The sequence below is a fragment of the Bubalus bubalis genome, chromosome 6, assembly GCF_019923935.1.
Source record: "Bubalus bubalis isolate 160015118507 breed Murrah chromosome 6, NDDB_SH_1, whole genome shotgun sequence".
NCBI lineage: Eukaryota > Metazoa > Chordata > Mammalia > Artiodactyla > Bovidae > Bubalus > Bubalus bubalis.
In genome coordinates this window covers 12497488-12511394 of record NC_059162.1, presented here as the reverse complement: position 1 = coordinate 12511394, position 13907 = coordinate 12497488, and the positions used below count along the sequence as shown (strand labels likewise).

The window sequence follows — 13907 nt, the reverse complement described above, 5'->3', positions numbered from 1 at the left end:
AGATGTACATTCAATCCCTGGGTTGCAAAGATCCCTTGAAGGAGGGACCCTCTCTGAGTCTTCACTAGAGTACTCAGAGTGGGGCTTTAGGGCCTCTAAGAGAAAAACCTGGCAGGAAGTAAGTATTCTGTCTATCTGGGGTTTGCATTATGAAAAGACAATCTGAACAGCTAATAGAATACTAAGTCAATCAGGCACCCACAACCATAATAATGGGATAGGCTATTTTTCCAGAAAGACTCATTCCTGGCACTTGTACTGGGACAAGGATTTTAACGTGCACCTATCTTATATAGAATTGCCTTTAGAGCTGGGTGGGACTGAACCCACAAGTGAGAGCCACTAAACTGAACTGAGAACCTTGGGGTCTTCTCTAACAAGTCAGTTAGGAAGAGAAACAGCATGGAGAAGGCAGACTGTTGTTACCTGCCTTGATGTGAAGTGGCATCATTTCCGCTGTGAGAATGGTCCCACCTAGATAAAAGGACCCCTTGCAGCCCTGGTAGCTGGAGGAGCCTAGGACCACCAGGAAACAAGTTCAAATGGGGACTGAGTGTGGCCAATTTGCAGCTGCAGCCTCAGGGTAAATTTCCAGTCCAGGAGAAAAGAGTCTCCCTCCCTACTGGAGATTAAGTAGATGCTTGGTGTGTGGCTCCAGCTCCACAGGCCTGGAGGCCCACTGCTGCCCAGGACTCCTGTAGGAATGTGTAGTGAGCATGTGCATGAGGAGCAGTTTGGGAGTTGCTAGAATCTAGAATGGGGCAAGGGTCAGGAGATGCCAGTTACAGGACAGGTTCTTCGGGAATAATGCACATGCCAACTGGCAACTCCTAAAATACTCAAGGGGTAACATTTTCATTGAATGCAGAGCTCCACTTTACTCCACTGCCTTGCCAGGGCAGGGGCAGGAATCTGGCTGGGGTATCTTCTAGTAAGACAAACCTGGGATAGACTCACGGCATGTCCAGGAAGAAGAAACACACATGACTGTTTGTGAGCACTCAGTCATTGTCACTATGCTAATTTCTTCAGGCTCTGATACACTAATTTTACACATGTCCACTTTGGAAATCAAGATAAACAGCCATATTCTCGGGTCAGGAGACACTTTTCTCCTGGACTGTGCTAGCAGGCTACTGTCAACCTTGTCCTTCAGCTTCTCAATTTCCTCTTTAATGACACATTCTTATTAGACCTCTAAGACTACCTTTTAGGCTTCTGTCATGTCTTGCCTTCTTGCTTTTTTGGATCAGTTGGCCTCCTCCAACAGCTGTTGCTTTTATCTGATTGGTTCTCAGGTGTCTTACTGGCTAGAATTTTACTACAGAAATTTTAATGTAAAATTAAAAGGAAATCAAAGTTTCTTTTGTGAAATTCCAACCTTGTTCTACTCTACTTAGGATAAAAGAGCTTTTCAATGACTCAATCAAGGCAGTTCAGCAGGTCTCTAGATTCTGCTGGGTTGGTCAAAAAGTTCATTCAGATTTGTCCATAAGATGTTATGGGAAAACCCAAATGAACTTTTGGCCAACCCAATTGATATTACATGGTTTAGGGAACATGATACTAATCTGTGAGGAAAATCAGGAAGACCTGAGATAACTGATCAAACAGAGGCAAAATCTCTTTGAGTAGACATGATCGATACCAAAGTGTCTGTTAGGTCATCTTCTTCTCTTTTATGAAGCTAAGTTTCTCTATTTTTCCCATGATAGGAAATAGGGAGAAAGTTCTCCATCCAGAGGAGAGAGCTGTATTACACACATGACTGCACCTTCCAGCAGGTTCTCTTCTAGCTAATCCTACCTGAAAGGCCACCCCTGTAAAACTGACGCACCTGCTTTCCCCTTGGGTAGAAAGAGCATACCACACAGAGAGGCAACTCTTGAGACTGTTTAACATCTACTTTATTAGCAAGCATAAATGCAGACACATAACAGGTACTCAACTCAGTCTCAGAGCCTGAAGTTGTCAGTTTGTAGAACCAAGCCATGATTCTCTCCTTAGTATCATTCTGTCTTGCATCAGACTTACAGACCCTAAAATCTGAATTGACATAATTAAAATGATATCATCCGATTGGCATGAGGCACAACGATGGATTCCCCCAAATTCTTTCTGCATCTCTTCCTTTCCCTTCCAGTCGCAGGTCCATACATTTTTACTGGGGAAATTAAAATACATTTGTGGGATTCTTGTTAAATGCACACCATGTTGGCAAGTTGTATATGGATAGTCAACAAGGGTATTTTATTATGGGCATTCAAAGGGTATGATATTTCTTTTCCAAGTGTCATGAAAAGGTCTAGGATTACAGGATACTGCTCTGCTCTTGAAAGAATGTGTCTGTTTCTATCAGACCACAGGAGAATAGTGAGATGTTAATTGTTGAAGGTTAAGAAAAAGTGTTGAAGGCTTGAGAAAAAGCATTCAAGGAGCTTTCCCTCAAGTTTCATCTCATTATTTACCCATATTCCCCTTCAAATGTTCCTTTTGTTGTCTCCTTCCTTTCATGTTCTTTACAGACATGTAGGTTTGGTCTTAGAAATGTCCTGTAGTGGTCAAAGGAACAGACCTGGGGATCCCAGGCTGGTTAAAAAGAAGCAGGGGGGGCCAGAATCAATGCCAGAGGGTCAGCAGTGAAGAGCAGGTGACTGGGAGGTCATCTTCCTTGGCAAGAGAGAATTCAACAACTCATATCTCCAGGAGGTGATGGGGGTGCTTGGCTCTGAGAGCAGAGTGTTCAGATTCTTGCTGAGGGGCTGAGGGAGTGAGAGCTGAGCCTGCAGGCCCAGGGCTTGCACTAAGCCATTTGAGACCAGGAGAAAGCAAAGGACACTCAGGCCCTGCCAGAGTCAGGCCGAACATCAAATGTCAGGCTGCCCTTCTGTAAAGAGAAGAAGAATGTACAGTAAGGATGGGGACATGTCAAGAAGGGATTATTTCATTCAAGCTTAAAGAGGTCAAGAAAAAAGACTGGTTCCCAGAATAGGAAAGGGAGACCCTCCCAGATCCTAATCACATACCTATCTCACACTGATGTGAACCACGTCAGAATCTACTTCAGTGCCCTAGACATATTCAACCAGCTCCCATGTGAGTCACAAACCAAATTCACTTATTTTAGTACTTCTCACCCTCCACAATCACAAAACTCTTTGAGAGAAATGGAGCAAGTATCTCCTTTTGACTAGCTAAGATTAACCAGCCTCAGAATGGCAGGCTCAAGACTCAAACACTAGTCTTCCATCACTAAAGCCCTCCTTTTCTGGGCACTAGCTGCTCTTCATATTTTTGATCATCTCTCAGCTCTTACACTATTCCCTGAGTATGTAACCAGGCAGCCCTGCATGCCACATCCCACACTATTACAAAGCTGGGCTTCAGAGTTGTGACTCTCTTGAGTCAGCCACCCAGGGGCTATACTTTGCATTTCCTGACTCATATGGGGACAAGTTTTCTGCCTTTACTCTGCTGTGAAGTGAAAGTTAAAGTCGCTCAGTGGTGTCCAACTCTTTGAGACCCCATGGACTATACTGTCCATGGAATTCCATAGGCCAGAATACTGGAGTGGGTAGCCTTTCCGTTCTCCAGGGGATCTTGCCATCCCGGGATCAAACCCAGGTCTCCCACATTGCAGGCAGATTCTTTACCAGCTGAGCCACAAGGGAAGCCCAACAATAGAGTGAGGTCTACAATTTACAGCTGGAATCCTGGCTTCTCTGAAAAGACACTTTCATGGATATTCACAAAGAGCCCCCTCCCCTAGCCCCATTCCCACAGATCAATTTAAAATCTGGGTAGTGACAATAGGTAGAAGGAGGTGGGACCATCTCCTACAGTTCTAACTTACAGTTTGAGGCCTGGGGTCCTCTAAGTCAACTAATCCTGAGCTGAGCCAAGACTGGTCATTTTAGTTCTGCTCCATCATTTGAAAACAATTTCTATGATTTTGGAAAGTTGCTTCTTTTCTCTGACTCTTACTCTCTTCAGATTTAATATAAAGGTGTCAATTCAATAATTTTCAAAACCTCTTTTGTTCTCACATGCAATAACTGTATGTATGGGATTTTTAAACTATTATTATCATTCTATCCATGACTAGGAGTCTCAAGTAATCCCTTGAAGTAACACAAAGTAGCTAACTATTATGGGCAGCTGCGCAGCACTAGTAGAATAACACTTACCCTCAGAGTTCACACCCCACCACCTGCTTCTTCACCTCCCTCCATGCCAGTCCCCAAGGGTTCAATCTACGGAGCTTACCCAAGCAGAATACGACCACATCTTCCTTGTGGTTGCAGTCATGATACCCCCAGGACCTATGCTGACACTGCTCCAGGGACTGCTCTTCCCCTTTGCAATGGACATCATCTAGCCAGATGCGCCCATCTCCAGGGACAAACTTTTTCCGCGCTTTGGCAGGTACAAAGATTGGCTTTCCACAGCCCAGTTGCTGGCATACCACCTGCTCCTCCTTTTTCGCCCAGCCGTCATCACAGACAGAGCCCCATATGCCCTTGTGCAGCACCTCCAGTCGCCCAGAGCAGCTGGTGTCTCCATTTACCAGCCTCAATTTAAAGGGATCTGCAGGGTCAGGGGATGGAGTGGGGCATGGAAAGAAGGAAAAAAAAAACATCATCTACATCCTCATTCAAATCCCATCAACACTTCTGAAGCTCTCTACCTGCCTGCACTTCTGTGATAATAGCCCTTGTTCTAGTTTCCAATCCATGTGTCCCAGGTCTGTTTCTTAAATAAGACCTTTTACTTTCCCATCTAGTTTATAAAAGTCTAATACTTATGAATGACTTTCTAGTAGTTTTTTTTTTAATTGAAGAGTTCAACAAGTACATGGAATTGTGTGTCCTATCCCTATTATATACAATTCAATATAATAATATTTTATATTAATCTAGCACTTAATACCAGAGAAGGCAATGGTACCCTCTCCAGTACTTTTGCCTAGAAAATCCCATGGACAGAGGAGCCTGGTAGGTTGCAGTTCATGGGGTCGCTAGAGTCGGACACAACTGAGGGACTTCACTTTCACTTTTCACTTTCATGCATTGGAGAAGGAAATGGCAACCCACTCCAGTGTTCTTGCCTGGAGAATCCCAGGGAGGGGAAGCCTGGTTGGCTGCCATCTATGGGGTCGCACAGAGTTGGACACGACTGAAGCAATGCAGCAGCAGCAGCACTTAATACTGCTTAAAGCATTTTCATGTACAAAGGCAAGTATCATTAGCTACATTTTAAAAACAAGAGAATTGATGAGCAGCACAATTAAATAGCTTTTCCATGGTTATTTGATGCATGAGTGCTGAGCTTAGTCACTCAGTCCTGTTTGACTCTGCTCCTCTGTCCATGAGGATTCTCCAGGCAAGAATACTGGACTGGGTTGCCCTGACTTCCTCCAGGGGATATTCGCAACCCAGGGATTGAACCCAGGTCTTACACATTGTGGGCAGATTCTTTACCATCTGACACACCAGGGAAGCCCAAGAATACTGAAGTAGGTAGCCTATCCATCTCCAGGGGATCTTACAGACCCAGGAATCAAACCAGGGTCTCCTGTATTGTAGTCAGATTCTTTACCAGCTGAGCTACCAGAGTAGTTCTTTATAAACACTGATTGAATAGAACTCTATTTAATCAAATTCATGAATAAACCTAGTCACTGGACTTGTAGGCATTACCTTCACATTCAACCCATGTATCCTCATCATGGGTGCAGTTATTACACCTCTCAAGCCCAGAAAGGCAGTGTTGAAGGTCTTCTTCCCGTCCTGAGCATGATACATTGCTCAGCCAGATGAGTCCTTGGCCCTGGGTATCCTTGTTACAGCATCTTTTGGTCAGTGTGGCCTTCCCACACCCCAGTTGCCGGCACACCACCTTTGTAGCTGAGAGATTCCAGCCTGCTTTGCACACGGTGCCCCATTGCTTTTGGTGCTTCACCTCCAAGCGCCCCTTGCAGCGCCCAGGGCCACCAACCAGCCTCACGATCTCTGGAACTGTGGGAAAAGAAAGATTAAGTTTCTGCTCCCTGCAAGAAAACAGCCTTCCCACATAAGGGGGCTCCTAACTCTGAATCTTTCTCAGAAATAAGAATGAGACCTCAGAATCGGGCATAAACATTTGGTGACTGTTTGTCTGATAACAAACTGTGGGATAACAAAGAGAAACATAGGCTAATCCCTTAGGCAAATCACAGTCTAATGGAAAAGTAGATAGACACGCAGAAAATTATTAATGCATACACAACAAATATATGAATGGAATAAAGAATTACAGGAATTATATGTATACAATTGTTGTGTGTGTGTGTGTGTATTGGCTTCCCAGGTGGTTCAGTGGGTACAGAATCCACCTGCAATGCAGGAGACTCAGGAGACCTGGCAGGGTTCAATTCTTGAGTGGAAAAGATGCCCTGGAGGAGGGCATGGCAACCCACTCCAGTATTCTTGCACAGAGCATCCCATGGACACAGGAGACTGGCAGACTACAGTCCATAGGGTCACAAAGAGTCAGACACAACTGAAGCGACTGAGCATGCACTCATGCATACATATATATATACACAGTTGTTGTGTGTTGGTTTCCTATGAGCATCTCCTGTCTACCTAACTAGACGATAGACTCCTTGAGAACTGAAAAACTTACATTATATTTTGGAAGCTCATTTCTTCCCCATAACTCCAACTGAGCTTTACATACAAATGTTTAGTGTTTATTAGATCTGTGCATGTTTGTGTGTGTGAAGAAGAGAATCAGGTTCTTGGATAGATTGAAACTAAGAAAAACTAAGATTGAAACTAAGACAAAACCATTAGGTCAATCAAGTGTGCGTGCTAAGTCACTTCAGTCATGTCCAACTCTGTGTGACCCTATGGACTGTAGCCCACCAAACTGCTTTGTCCATTGGATTCTCCAGGCAAGAATAGTGGAGTGGGTTGCTGTGCCCTCCTCCAGGGGATCCTCCCCACCCAGGGACTGAACCCACGTCTCTTTAAGTCTCTGCATTGGCAGGCGGGTTCTTTATCACTAGTGCCACTGCTCAACCAAGGAGGAGTAACAGTTCTAGATGAGGATATGTTTGTCTCCAGGGTCCACAGTTGAGAAAGGGTGGGAAGTGAAGGACAGGAATCAGTTAACCATTAGTTCATGGTGGAGAATAAAGATAAAGAGGACAAAGAGTGGTCATGCGGGGTATGGGCAGTTGGCATACAGTCTTTGAGTCCTGCCATACTCACTCTCACATATTGCCCCTGCATCCTCGCTGTGGGAGCAATCAAAAACTTCTTCCAGCTGGTCACATTCAATCAATTCATCTTCTGTCCCATTGCAGTTGACGCCTTGGATGAAGATTTTTTGTTTTTCATCTGCCAGTGGCTTATACAAATTACCACTGGGTATCCCCTTGGCTGCTCCACAGCCCAGCTCCCGGCACACCACTTCCACGTCTTTCATGTTCCAGCCGTTGTCACACACAGTGCCCCACTCGCCATTCCGTTCCACTTCCACCCGCCCTTCACAGCGATGGGGACCTCTCACCAGTCGCACTTTGGGAGGAGACTCTGCAAAGAAATGAGATATTGGCTGGAGATTAGGAGTGGCCCAGAGAGTATGTATGCAGTGTTTTGGAACTCTTCTACCACTGTCAGGATGTGGAGAACTGAAGGGTGAGAAAGTAGGGGTCAAAAGGGAAGACAAGAAAAAGGAGCTCCAGGACTCCATCTCTGAGTTCTGGTTCTGCTACACTCTTTTATTATTATTATTATTATTATTATTATTTAAACTGTATTTTCATTTGGCCCTTTGTGAAACTTGGAAAAACAGGCTTAATATCCCTACCTTTGGATTTGGTACAAATAAGTGCTTCATATGATTATTTCAAAAGTATATTTTCTAACAGGAATTAAGATGCACCATGCTATAATGATCATATCAATAAATACGTTGCATAAAATTTTAGTTTGTCTTATAATTACCTTCCTGCCAAATAAAGTATAGCATATATATATGCATTTTGTGTGAAATTTGAACAAAATCTGTATTTCAGTTAATAATAATGTATCACAATTTAACTCCCTGTTTGTTTGTTTTTTTAACAACATAGTATTGCTTTATATTCTCAGAATTGGATTAGAACTTTCAAGCCTCATTCAGTTTTTTCTAAATCTAAGATAATAAACTTTCTAGATTACCAGCAGTAATCCTAGAGGCCAAAATATGTGGAACTATATCAAAGTTTTGAGTGAATATAAATTAGAAATCTGCAATTCTATTCATACTAGGTCAAACAAGTGAAGGCAAAAAGTCATAAGTGTTTTAGCTAAGCAAAAAATTATATATTTTCTAAAATATATATATTATACAAACTATATATATATATGTATACCAAAGCTTTTCTACTATGCTTGATAAAGGCTTGAGAGAGAACATCAAAAAAAAATGATGGAGAAACTGGAAAACATAAACTAAATGAAACTAAAACATGAAGCACTGAACATGAAATAGAAAAATTGAAACAGACCAGATAAAAGTAAAAGGTCATCATATATCCAGTTGTTTTTAAACATGGTGGCTCATTAGAAATGCAACTGGAGCTTTGGAAATAAAAAGCAGTCCCTCAGAATTTGCATTTTTCAAAAATTTCCAAGATAATTCTAATATGCATCTGGATTTTGAAAAGTGACTACAGGTTTTTCTATTAAAAGGTAGTTTTAGTGATATGGAATTCTTTTATTTTTCTGTTGACCAGAAAAATGGCCAATGGTATTAAAAAGCCACTAGTTACATAATGACAATAATAAAAGATGTTTTAGTTTCACAATCAATAGCCAGACAAAAAATAAAAGATAACTACAATTGCAAGGCATTATAGAAACATGATTAACCTAGCAATATAAAAAAATTACATACAATTTGGGGAGTTAAGTAGAGTGCTATGATAAGTGTAAGTGCATACATGCACATGTTCTCATCCACCCAGTCAGTCTAAATCTTGTGGTTGGTGTATTTAATTCGTTTACATTTAAGTTAATTTTCCATATGTATGATCCTATTACCATTTTCTTAATTGTTTTAGGTTTATTTTGTGTATGTCTTTTCCTTCTCTTGTGTTTCCTGCCTAGAGAAGATTCTTTAGCATTTGTTGTTAAGTAAAGCTGGTTTGGTGGTGCTGAATTCACTTAACTTTTGCTTGTTTGGAAAGCTTTTGATTTCTCCATCAAATCTGAATAAGAGTCTTGCTGGGTAATGTATTCTTGGTTGCAGGTTTTTCTTTCTTCACTTTAAATTTATCATACCATTCTCTTCTGGCTTGTAGAGTTGCTGTTGAGAAATCAGCTTACAACCTCATGGGAGTTCCCTTACATGTTATTTGTCATTTTTCCCTTGTTGCTTTTAATATTTTATCTTTGTCTTTAACGTTTGTCAGTTTGATTACTGTGTGTGTGTCTCAGTGTGTTCCTCCTTGAATTTATCCTGCCTGGTACTCTGCACTTCCTGGACTTGTTTAACTATTTCTTTTCCATGTTAGGGAAATTTTCATCTACTTTTCAAATATTTTCTTGGGTCCTTTCTCTCTCTCTTCTCCTTCTGGGACCCCTATAATGCAAATGCTGGTGTGTTTACTGTTGTCCCAGAGGCCTCTCAGTCTGGTATTCATTGTTTTCATTCTTTTTTCTATATTCTGTTCTGTGGCAGCGATTTTCACCATGCAGTCCTCCAGGTCACTTATCTGTTCTTCTGCCTCAGTTATTCTGCTCCTGATTCCTTCTAGTGTATGGTTCATCTCTGTTGGTTTTTTAGTTCTTACAGGTCTTTGGCAAACACTTTTTCCATCTTCTCCATTCTATTTCTGAGATCCTATGATCTTTACTATCATTATCTTCACCATGATTATCCTAAATTCTTTTACTGGAAGGTTGCCTATCTCTGCTTCATTTAGTTGTTTTTCTGGGGCTTTATCTTGTCCCTTAATCTAGGACATAACCCTGTGATTTTTCATCCTGATTAACTTTCTGTAATGTGGTTTTCATTCTAGCCACTGTGGGATTGTGGTTCTTTGACCAGAGGTTGAACCTACTCCCCCCGCACTGAAAGCATGGCGATGTCTAGATATAATTTGGGCTAAACAACCTGACTCTCTCTCTCAGTATCAGTGATCCACTCCCAACCATCCTTGCTACTTCCCATGACATTTTCCCATGTCCAAGAACCTAGCTCAGAAGAAATACAGAGTGCTGAGTAAGGGAAGAGTCAGAGCCTCAAGTCTCAGAGCCCTAAAACTGGGTCTAGAAGACTGTACGTGTTCGGAGTGGGAGATGGGCTTCACAGAGTCTCCAGGTAAATTCTGAGGAAACCAAAACTTAGACATGAAGTACAGAGGACTGTGTAGCTAGACAAGGGACAAGCCTATCAGGAAACAAACTTCTGGATACTACATTCCAAGTACTGTTTTATGAACACAGAGAACAGTGATGATCAAGATAGTTAGCATTGCTGTCCTCAAGAGGATTCTATTTAATAGGCTTGAAGCAATCCCATCAAGTCCCCTCAGCCCAGAGAGATATAGTGATAAAGAAGATCTAAGTTTGCCAAGCCTTCAGGGAGAGGACTGTTGTACCTGGAGGGACAACATTTGGACTTGTGGCTTGTGGTTTATCAGACTATGAACAGTATATGAAAACATGGGCTACAATGAATGACTCAGATACCTATAAGAATGAATTACAATTTCTCAGGGCCCAAATTTATAATGCCTGTGTGTGTGTATATATATATATATATATATATATATATATATATAATTGTTGTTGTATTCCTTTATTCCTTTCATATATTTGCTTTCTATGCATTAATAACTTTCTGTGTGTCTATGTCCTTTTCAATTAGACTGTGATTTGGCTAAGGGACTAGTCTATTAAATACATATATATTAATATAATATATACTATATATATAATTGTTGTATATGAATATGTGTATATATATATATATAGGATTCCCAGGTGGCTCAGTGAGTTCAGAATCCACCTGGGTTCAATCCCTGGGTGGAAAAGATCTCCTGGAGGAGGTCATGGCAACCCACTCCAGTATTCTTGCCTGGAGCATCCCATGGACAGAGGAGACTGGCAGACTACAGTCCATAGAGTCACAAAGAGTCAGACACAACTGAAGCGACTGAACATGCACTCATGCATACATATATATATATATACACAGTTGTTGTGTGTTGGTTTCCTATGAGCATCTCCTGTCTACCTAACTAGATGATAGTCTCCTTGAGAACTGAAAAACTTACATTATATTTTGGGAGCTCATTTCTTCCCCATAACTCCAACTGAGCTTTAGATACAAATGTTTAGTGTTTATTAGATCTGTGCATGTTTGTGTGTGTGAAAAAGAGAATCAGGTTCTTGGATAGATTGAAACTAAGAAAAACTAAGATTGAAACTAAGAGAAAATCATTAGGTCAACCAAGTGTGAGTGCTAAGTCACTTCAGTCATGTCCAACGCTGTGTGACCCTATGGACTGTAGCCCGCCAAACTCCTTTGTCCACTGGATTCTCCAGGCAAGAATAGTGGAGTGGGTTGCTGTGCCCTCCTCCAGGGGATCTTCCCCACCCAGGGACTGAACCCACATCTCTTAAGTCTCTGCATTGGCAGGCAGGTTCTTTATCACTAGTGCCACTGCTCAACCAAGGAGGAGTAACAGTTCTAGATGAGGATATGTTTGTCTCCAGGGTCCACAGTTGAGAAAGGGTGGGAAGTGAAGGACAGGAATCAGTTAACCATTAGTTCATGGTGGAGAATAAAGATAAAGAGGACAAAGAGTGGTCATGCGGGGTATGGGCAGTTGGCATACAGTCTTTGAGTCCTGCCATACTCACTCTCACATATTGCCCCTGCATCCTCGCTGTGGGAGCAATCAAAAACGTCTTCCAGCTGGTCACATTCAATCAATTCATCTTCTGTCCCATTGCAGTTGACGTCTTGGATGAAGATTTTTTGTTTTTCATCTGCCAGTGGCTTATACAAATTACCATTTGGTGTCCCCTTGGCTACTCCACAGCCCAGCTCCCGGCACACCACTTCCACGTCTTTCATGTTCCAGCCATCGTCACACACAGTGCCCCACTCGCCATTCCGTTCCACTTCCACCCGCCCTTCACAGCGATGGGGACCTCTCACCAGTCGCACTTTGGGAGGAGACTCTGCAAAGAAATGAGATATTGGCTGGAGATTAGGAGTGGCCCTGGGAGTACTCAGGCATGTATGCAGTCTTCTTGGAATTCTACTACCATTTTCAGGATGTGGAGAATTGAAGGGTGAGAAAGTAGTGGTCAAAAGGGAAGACAAGGAACAGGATCTCCAGGACACCATCTCTGAGTTCTGGTTCTGCTACACTCTTTTATTATTATTATTATTTAAACTTTTTTTTTTTTTTTTTTTTGGCCCTTGGTGAAACTTGGAAAAACAGGCTTAATATCCCTACCTTTGAATCTGTATTTGTGGCCTGTGGTCTATCAGACTATGAGCAGTATATGACAACATGGGCTATGTGGAAGAACTCAGACACCTCTGTGAATGAAATACAATTTCTTAGGACCCAAATTTCTACTACTTTGTCTCAACTCTGCACAATCTCCCTAGAACATGGCATCAACCCCCGAAGAAGTAGTTGGGTGAAAGACATCTGACCTGGTTGATTTTAAGCTGCATTGAGAAGTTTCTATTTGATTTATTCATTTGTTCTTCTTTCTCTCCTCTTTTCTATAATTTCTTGAGGGAAATTACATGAGGAATGGAGGTTAGAGACAAAAATTAAAATTGAACTATAAATAACTAAGAAAAGTTACCATTGTTGCACTCTGAAGTTTAAGGCATGTAATATAATTCAAGAAAAGTCATCTAGAAATAACTTCTGGATCATTGTAAGTACAATTAGAGTTTGGATAGTCATTACTGTTTGCTCTAGCAAATATTCGATATCAGGATCATGCACAGGCTATTTTATTTTATTTTGAGTTATAAAATTCTGGGTTTATTTTTTATTTGGCCATGCCACATGGCATGTGGGATCTTACTTCCTCAACCAGGGATCAAATCCAACACCCTCCATTGGGAGCATGGCATCTTAACTGCTGGACCACCAGGGAAACCCTCAAATTCTGGTTTTAAATAAGTTTTCCTTTTCCACAGAGTAGAGGACTAGATCACATTGTAGGAGAGAAGAAATGTATTTAAGAGAGAGAAAGAGAATATATATCAAAGAAGTGCAGCTGAAGGGAAAAGAAGGGCTGAGAAGATTTAAAAGCTAGAGAGAAGAACAAAGGAGCTCATCAGGGAAGTTGTGTCCTAGACAGTGTTTTAGCCTACTTTATTAGCTGAGGGCTTGAGAGACAAGGACCCAGGGTGGGTCCTCCCTCCCTGGATATAAAGAGAGCAGCTGTCTCCCGGAACTTGGAGCAAGGCATAACTCTGGAGGCCAGAGAAGAAAAACCAGGTCATCTGGAGTATTGGACTGGGACCCAGAAGCAGCATTTCTTTAAGGAAGCAATTTGATCAAGCAGGGTGTAAGATCCTCCACATTCATAGCAGAGTTTGCAGCTGCCCCTCTCTTGTAAAGCCTCTACTATCAAGAGAAAGAATAGGCTGAAGAGACAAAGTCAAAGGAACTCGTAATCCTTAATCAGTCCCCTTGATTTTTGGACCATCAGAGGCTTCCTCTTCCACAGACTAATTCTCTTTGTGCCTCCCCATTCTCTCCTCAGTTGAACTGTTTGTGCTCTGCTGAAAGACTCCTTGAAAAGGTGGGCAGTGGCCACTGAAATCCAGCCTGCACTCTGCTGATGAAGCCATGAGGTGCACAGAGGCTGGTGCATTTCTACTTC

The 13907-nt window shown here is 42.0% G+C and overlaps 1 protein-coding gene across 4 annotated transcripts in view; it reads right to left on the bottom strand.

Moving 5' to 3' along the window:
- The window catches only part of CD5L (CD5 molecule like), a 45044-nt gene that overhangs the window by 27046 nt on the left and 4091 nt on the right, over positions 1–13907 (bottom strand). The window contains exons 3-7 of one of the 4 annotated variants that reach the window (XM_025287581.2): positions 11904–12227; positions 7257–7580; positions 5700–6017; positions 4267–4587; positions 1890–2887 (exon numbers count right to left, since the gene is read on the bottom strand). In XM_025287581.2, the coding sequence (XP_025143366.2) occupies positions 2868–2887; positions 4267–4587; positions 5700–6017; positions 7257–7580; positions 11904–12227 (1307 nt within the window). In that variant the 3' untranslated portion in view covers positions 1890–2867. Of the gene's footprint in view, positions 1–1889; positions 2888–4266; positions 4588–5699; positions 6018–7256; positions 7581–11903; positions 12228–13907 lie in introns of those variants that run through there. The other 3 variants (XM_044944171.1, XM_044944172.1, XM_025287579.2) reach the window with 3 other exon arrangements.